We start from the raw sequence: 7,711 nt of genomic DNA on the forward strand, positions 1-7,711 counted from the left end.
AAGACATATAATTACGACACTATGGCAGGGATTTTGTGTTCAGTGGTTCACAGGCCCCCAGGCAGGCTACAGACTGTGACAAAACGTGTGGAATCTCTCATGGGTACAGATTGGATTCGTCACAAAGTTACCAAATCAAGAATTCCAGATAAAGTGTTTCAGCCTTCACCTGAAGATCATGAAAAGTATGGTGGGGACCCACAGCACCCTCATAAACTACATGTTGTTACCAGAATAAAAAGTACAATAAGATGACCATATTGGGAAAAAGATGTAATCAAGATGCTTGGATTAGAAAAAGCACACACTCCTCAAGTTCATAAGAACATCCCTTCAGTAAATGCAAAGCTGAAAGTGGTTAAGCATCTCGTAAGAATCCAGCCTCTGAAGCTGCCTCAAGGACTTCCCACAGAAGAGAACATGGCTAGCACGTGCCTCAAGAGTACCGGGGAGTTAGTAGTGCAGTGGCAGCTGAAGCCTGTGGACACCTGTAAGCCCAGCACTCAGGGGGCAAAGGCAGAAGAATCCTTGCAAGGACAGACCCAGGCTACATAATTCAGGACCAGCCTAATAACAAAGTAAGACCTTACCTGAAAAAAAAAACCCTGTGGAGCAGGAAATAAGTCCTGATGCCACAGAGCTTCATATTTTAAAAATGCAAATTATATTTAAAGTTGTTGGGAAGCTGGGCATGGTGGTGCAGGCCTGTGATCCCAGCACGCAGGAGGCTGGGGCAGGAGGATTGCTGTGAGTTTGAGGCCAGTCTACACTACATGTGATACTCTGTCTCAAAAAAAAAAAGTAAAGTTGGTGAGATGTTTTCATTAAAATAAATTTTCAGTCTCAATCACTTTTAGTGAGTAAACCTACTATGAGCTTCCTCACTATAAAGACTTGGAAGTTTAGGGTTATTAAAAAAAAAAAAAAAGATCTCAGAGTACTTTCCAGGATTATCTGAAAACTTTCCCAAATCTTGTTTGATCGGAGGTCACCAAGGGGCAAAGGTCACATAGACACGAGAAGTACCCAGTTCTCCCCCAGCCCCCCGAGAAGCATCACTGAAATCAGATGGAGGTGGATAGTGCCCAGGAGAGATTTTAGTTAGTAGTGGCTTAGATGTCCCAACCCTGCCGGCATGGTGCTGCAAACCTGTCATCCCACCACTGGGGAGGCTGAACCAGGAGGATGACCATGAGTTTCAGGCCAGCCTCAACCACATGGAGAGACCCTGTCTAAAAAACATAATAAAGGAGGACTGAGGGAGAGGAACTTCAGACTGAGGCATCTGAGTGGTGGGGCTCCCATCTGCACTTTGGACATAAGCCTGGGCTCTCTCTTAAGGAGAAACAAAAACACAAACACAAAAAAGTGGTCTGAACACAGGCTGCCTCTCTGACCACTGTCCCCCTCTCTTACAGAGCATCTCCAGTTGCAAAACGGCATTACAGTCAATATTTCCCTTGGGCTTTACTTTCTCTCAGGGGGCGCCCAAGTGCAGAAAAAAGTTAAACAAATCCCAGTGTTTAGGAATGCCTTATCTGTAACCTCTGATATGGAAGGAACAAAGGCATTTCTGAAAAGGAGGGAGAGGATGGGTCCAGATGTTGCAGTCCCCAGCGGTGCATCTGATGCCCAGGTGGTGCTAATCACAGTCTATCTCAGGCTGCTGCTTATCTCTCCGGGGAGGCTTGCAGGCCTGGCCATCGCGTCTCCATCTTGTGGCCTGACCTCTACAAGTTTATCTCCCGCCAGTTTTAATGTGTCTTATCTCCTGCACGGTTCCTTCCAGGGCGCTGCACCTCTCCGGCTGCCTATGAATTTCTACCTAACTCTGCTGCCTCTGATACCAGCGCCCCCGTTCAGAACTTCCGTCTCTGCTCTGTGCTCCAGAGAGGTCAGGCTGAGCCCTGCCAGGTGCAGCTTGGTGGCCGCGCTACCTGCACAGCCTGCCAGAGTGCCACACATGATATCTGGTGATCTCAGGGCTCTGCCACAGTTGCCTTGAAATTCTTAGTTTTGGAACAAGGGGTCCTGAAATTTCAGTTTGGCTTTGGGGCTTCAACCACTCGCTTCTTACTGTGCCAGGGCAGATGCCAAGCTCTTCTAAAGCTAGTTATTTTGAGAGCTGGGTGGTCATTAGTTCAGGCATGTATTTTCTCTGCCACTTCCGATCTGCGTGCTGGCAGAGCACATGAACACAACATTAGAGGGCCCACTGCCCTGGCCTGGGAAGCCCATTCAGGGGCCTCGGGGTGTCTTAGTCCTAGAGCAATGGTTAAGAGTAAAGTTTTGTTTGACTCAAGGTTTTGAAGGCTGGGAAACTCAAGATCCGGTGGCTGAGTCTGGTGAGGTCCTCCCTGCTGGTGGGGACTCGGGAGTCCCAGGCAGCGCAAACCAGTGCAGGTCCCGCCCCCTCTTACAAAGTCAAGGACCCCATAGATTAAAGTCCCACCTCTCTGGCCTCATTTAACTTTAATTACCTCCCAAAGGATTCCTTGAACAGAGTAAGGTTTTACCTTTTTAATAGTTTACAATGGGAATTATATTACATTTCAACCTGAGTTTTATTAAGGATATTCTCTTTTTAGATACTGGAGATTGAACTCAGGACTTTGTGCCTACCAGGTGGGTGCTTATGCTGCTAAGCTATCTCTCTGGTCCTTTTAATTTTATTAAGAAAAAAAAAACAATTTCAAAATAAGATCATAGGAGAGTAACAATGGTTAATACATTGCATGTTATCTTTGAATTAGTTGCTTAGAGTACAAGATATAGACTTTTAATTGTCTAAACAATATTAGTACAAACCTTTCTTTTCGATGAACTTAGAGAAATTAGTAGTGTAACTATTTTAATGGATAAAGAAAATATGATACATCTATACAATGGAGTACTACCATCCCATAAAGAAAGATAAACTTGGGGGCCGGGGAGATGGCTCAATGGAATAAGCGCTTCCCTGGCAAGCACGAGGGTCTGAGTTCAATCCCCAGTTCCACCAAAAAAAAAAAAGATAAACTGGAGGCATTCGTAGGTAAAAGGATGTATGTACCTTGGCACCATAATATTGAGTGCAATAGGAGATAAGCTTAAATATCGCATAGTTTCTCTTATATAAGAAATTTAAACATATAGATAGATAGAAGTAGGGAGATCTTTTACGATGGATGGGGGAATAAGAGATAGAGGGAAGGGGCAGGAAGGGAAGAGACATGGAATGGAAAAAAGAATCGAAGAAAAATGAAATAGAGTCCTTTCAAACAGTCAGGATACCAAAGGCGGAAGGAGCTGGGATGGGGTGCAGGCAGGGACCGAGAAGAGGGGAGTTAGGCTGTGCTCTGCTCATGCACCACCTCCCGGAGTAAACGTGCTCAGTACAAATTGCAAACACCTTCTAAAAAGCAAATGAAATGAGAAAAGAAAAGAAAAGCTGCGCCCCTGCAGAGCAGGTTGACCATGTGGGTCCCGCGACCCATCTCGGGTGGGAGCCGCTGAGGGCGGGGCGGGCCCTGAAGCCCGCCTGGCGGACTGCGCGATCCGAGGGAGGGCAACGTGGGTCGGCCTTACGCCTGCTCGGCTTGTGCAGCTTCCCTCCTCGTTCCTTCCTGTTTTCTCTCATGCCCCTTAAATTTCTGCCTGACACTTTTGTGGATGTCTTTAGAAACACCTCTGGCTGTACGGAAATGAGGCGTGGGATAAATATAAAAATGCGTGTTTCGGTCAACGGCAATTTTGTGGCAGCTGTGAGGAGTAAGAGCTGAGTTGCTCTGCGGAGCCTTGAATGCAGGACCACCGCGGGGGGGTGCGTGGGAGGCGGAGGGTCTTTCCTCTAGGCTGCTGCTGCTGATGCAATGCCTGCCCCCCACTTCCAGCCCAGAGCACTCGGGGCCTGCCTTTTTTTTTTATGAGAGGCAATTAAAGCACTTTGAAATCTTTGCAACGTCCCTTAAGATTTTGCTGAATTCATCATAGCTGGAACTGAACCTCCAGCTGAAGCTCATTTTACGGTCCGACCAGCTGGCACTTGTCTGAATGACAGCAGCCCTGTCCCCAGGAATGGGAGGAACCAAGTAAGATGCCAGGGTGGGGCAGGAGTGTGAGAAGGGAGGCAGGCCCGCAGAGCACAGTGGGGCCCTGCACCAAGTCCCAGGCCTGGCCCCGGCGAGAATGGAGCAGGGCACAGAGAGCTTACCACAGGAGTCTGCCGAGAAAATAAGAACACAGCGTCCCCGGGACCACTCGCACTGGGGGGGGACACATTTGTTATCCCTGGATCGAGGGACCGTGACCGAGCCCTGCTCCTGAGGCTTCCCAACCCCCTCCTTCCACGTGTGGCTGCCTCCTCAAAGTGCGAGGCCTACGTGGCCTCACACTGCTTTGCACGGGAGGGATCACCAGGCGCAGCCGCGGCCGCCCTGTGTATCGCAAGCACCTTTCCTTTCTGGAGACCTCGCTCGTCCCCGTGAATGGTAGTCAGGAGTCAGCCTCAGAGCACAAGGCCTGTGCCCCGCGCATGGAGGTGGCAGCCTGGCACAGGGAGGAGAGCGTGCCTGGAGCCACCTCGGGTCCCTAGGAGCTGGGCTGCTGGAGGGCGTGGCTCACGCTGCGCGCTGTTTTGTTGGCAGTGGAATCTGGTGTGCGAGGATGACTGGAGGACGCCCCTCACCGCCTCCCTGTTCTTCGTGGGCGTGCTCTGTGGCTCCTTCGTGTCCGGACAGCTATCGGACAGGTAAGGACGCTGGAGGAGAACAGTGGGGACGGTTCCCTGTCTATCTTGGGGTTGACCTGAATTCAGGGTGTTCCTTCCCCACAGAAGGGAGCACCTTCAGGCCACTAAGCCAGTAGGCGGAGGAGCCTTGTCCCCAGCACCCCCCACCTGTGCCACATGCTTTGTCTGCTCCCAGCCTGTGCTTCCAGGGCTTTGGCCACAGTTGGCGAGAGGCCACCGTCCCCACTAGAAAGTAAAATCTTCCAACCCTGTTTTCAGAACACAGTGCTACCATCACCCCGTCCATCCCGACTCCCAAAAGATGTGTGGGCACAGGTAGTGGGTGACATATGATCCATCCCTCAACAGAGTCAGGCCCGAGAGTGAGCGCTGGCTGGGACGCCCTGGGTCCGGATTTTGGGCCCTGGCTGCCTGCTGGGACCACAGAGCTGACCCAGGCTGGATCTAGGTTTCCTGGAGCTCACCGACTGGAGCAGACAGTGTCGCAGCCCAGGGCATATGTTCCACCAGCCCGAAGGTCGTACGGTGACAGCAGCAGAGCTAGGGCTTGGTGGTGTTGCGGAGTGTTTTCTGGAGGAATGGTTGTGGTACCCTCAGCTTCAAAGCCCAGTGGGACCTCCGACAAATGGCCTGCTCTCTGAACGTTTTAGACTGAGGAGGAGGCTGTCTTGCTCCTGCGGCGCTCTATCCTACACATTAGTCTCTGCCAGAATGTGCAGAGTCACCAACAGGTGTGGCTGGAATCTCCATCTACCCACAGATTCCTGTGCAATTCACGTGAGAAACTTAAAGTCCAAGTGTTCGGCCTGCACCCCCGACTCGAGGAGTTGAGTGTTGGTCATTGTGTAGATGTTCCCTGACTTTACAGTGGAGTTCTGTCCTGATGAGACCACTATAAGCTGGAACTACCCAAGTTGGAAACACACGTGTGAACATGACAGCTCACAATACAGGAAACTGTAGTGTTGGCTGGTTACAGGCAGGCAGGAAGCTGCAGCCCACTGCCCGCGGGCAGCATTAGGAGAGAGTTTATCCCTGGCCCAGGAAAAGATCAAAACTCAAAATTCAAAGCAGGGTTTCTACTGAACACGCATCACTTCTGCACCACTATAAAATGTTTTTAAGTCCTAAGTCAAACCACTGTTAAGTCGGGGACTGTCTGAATCTTTTAAGTTTTCTGGGTGAGTCTGAGTGCTGCCAAGTTTAGAAAAAGCACTGCCACTGTGGGGCTGCTGGCTCTGGATTTATAGAATTCCCACGTAAGACGTATTTGCAGCTGTGCTGTAGTCACTCTCCGGCCATGTGGTGGCAACGTCTTCCTGTGGCTCCTTCTACAGAGCAGACTTCCATGCAGCCCTTGCACGTGTTCCGCTGTGCTTTTGCAGTCTGGGGCCTTCTCACCAGGCTTAGACTCTCCAAAGTCTGACCTGGGAGAGGAGTGCCAAAGGCCTGGAAAAAAGTCTTCCCTGGCCCAAGAAGAGACAAAGTTGTTGTGACTTCCGGCTCAGAGCTTGCAACACACCCTATTTTAGTCATTCTCCTGTCCCTGGGACACAATACCCAGGACCTCCAAGTTAAAAGAGGAGAAATTTTTTTGACTCATAGTTTCCGGAGGGGTCAGTCCAAAATTGGCTGGCTCCAAGGGCAGGAATGTCATGGAGCAAGGGGATTGCGGAGCTCAGCTGCTCAACCATCGCAACCAGAAAGGAGAGGAAGAGCCAAACCAAGAATGCACCCTTGCGGGCCTCACCTCTGGTGACCCACCTCCCATCAGACATTGTCTCCTAATAGCATAGCCACTGCTTAGCCCCCCAGGATAGACTTTGGGGGGACACTTTAGCTCTGAACCGTAACATTCTATTCCAAGCCCCTCAAAGGATCATGTCCATTTCATTATAAAAAGGCATTTAGCCTGTCTCTGAGAGTTGACAAAGTTTTATCAGTCCCAGTACACTTGAAAAGTCCAAGTTCAAGATCTTCTCTGATACTCAAGGCAAACTCTTAGGTGTGAATTCCTATAAAAATAAAAAAGAAAACTAAATATTTCCAACATACAATGGCATAAGCTAAACATTCCTATTCCAAAATGGAGGAAGAAGGGAAAAGGCAGGAATCTAGCCAAAGCAAAACCAACCCCCAGCAAGACAAGTGTTAAATCCTGTAGCACCATGTTCAGCCCCTGGGCCAGGCTCTGGTGAGACATGTACTCCAAAGTGGTTCGGCCTCCTTGGCCCTGTAGCATTGCCAGTTGCAGCTCTCATGGCCTCTCTTGGGGTGGCCCTGCTCACTGCCTGCAGCTTTCCTTAGCAGACATACCATGTTCCCACCATCTCTAACTTCCGTGGTCTCCAGTGCCACAGCTTCCCAGGTGGCTCTCTCAGGAGGCACACCATCCGGCCTCCCAGGCCTTTTTCTGAACTCTTGGCAGAAGTCTGCATGACCTCATTCCTCTTGCATTCTGCACACCTGTAAGAGCAGCCCCAGGTGGGTGACTACAAGGTCTGATGACAGCTCAACAGTACCCAGGGTCACTTAGATCATGGCTGCAGAGGCCTCTGAGTGCCTGGATGGCTCAGCACTGTGAAAAGAATCCCAACAAACCACTTAAGCCCCTCTCAAGCAGGGGACCCAGGAACTCTTTTCTCTTCTATAAATGAAAACTTTATAGTTATGCTTCCTGAAACCTGTGAAAGTGAGATCTTTCTAATTTCTGAGATGTCTTCAAGTCATCTTTCCTACTGTACTCGTGCAAAGTAGTTGGCTTCTCTTTAATGCTTATCCTTGTAGCAACTACACTCTTCATGGCCCCAACTTTGCAGTTGCTTCTTTCAGGTGAAGCTACAAACTTTTCACATGAGCATTGGCTTTTATTTTCACTGTAGATCTGCTTTAAAAGTAACCTTTAGAAGGTCTGGGGAGTTAGCTCAGTAGAATAAGTGCTTGCCTCGCAAGTGCAAGGGCCTGAGTTCAATCCCTAGTTCC

At 49.8% G+C, this 7,711-nt stretch overlaps 1 protein-coding gene and 1 pseudogene across 4 annotated transcripts in view; both read left to right on the forward strand.

Moving 5' to 3' along the window:
* Positions 1 to 7,711, forward strand: part of Slc22a4 (solute carrier family 22 member 4) — a 69,201-nt gene that overhangs the window by 26,019 nt on the left and 35,471 nt on the right. For all 4 annotated transcript variants that reach the window (XM_023713202.1, XM_023713203.1, XM_023713204.1 and 1 more), the window contains exon 2: positions 4,626 to 4,729. In XM_023713202.1, coding sequence (XP_023568970.1) covers positions 4,626 to 4,729 — 104 coding nt within the window. The remainder of the gene's footprint in view (positions 1 to 4,625; positions 4,730 to 7,711) is intronic.
* Positions 22 to 555, forward strand: LOC105741931 (annotated as a pseudogene).

Source organism: Octodon degus, unplaced genomic scaffold (genome assembly GCF_000260255.1).
Source record: "Octodon degus isolate 3935 unplaced genomic scaffold, OctDeg1.0 scaffold00029, whole genome shotgun sequence".
Taxonomy (NCBI): domain Eukaryota; kingdom Metazoa; phylum Chordata; class Mammalia; order Rodentia; family Octodontidae; genus Octodon; species Octodon degus.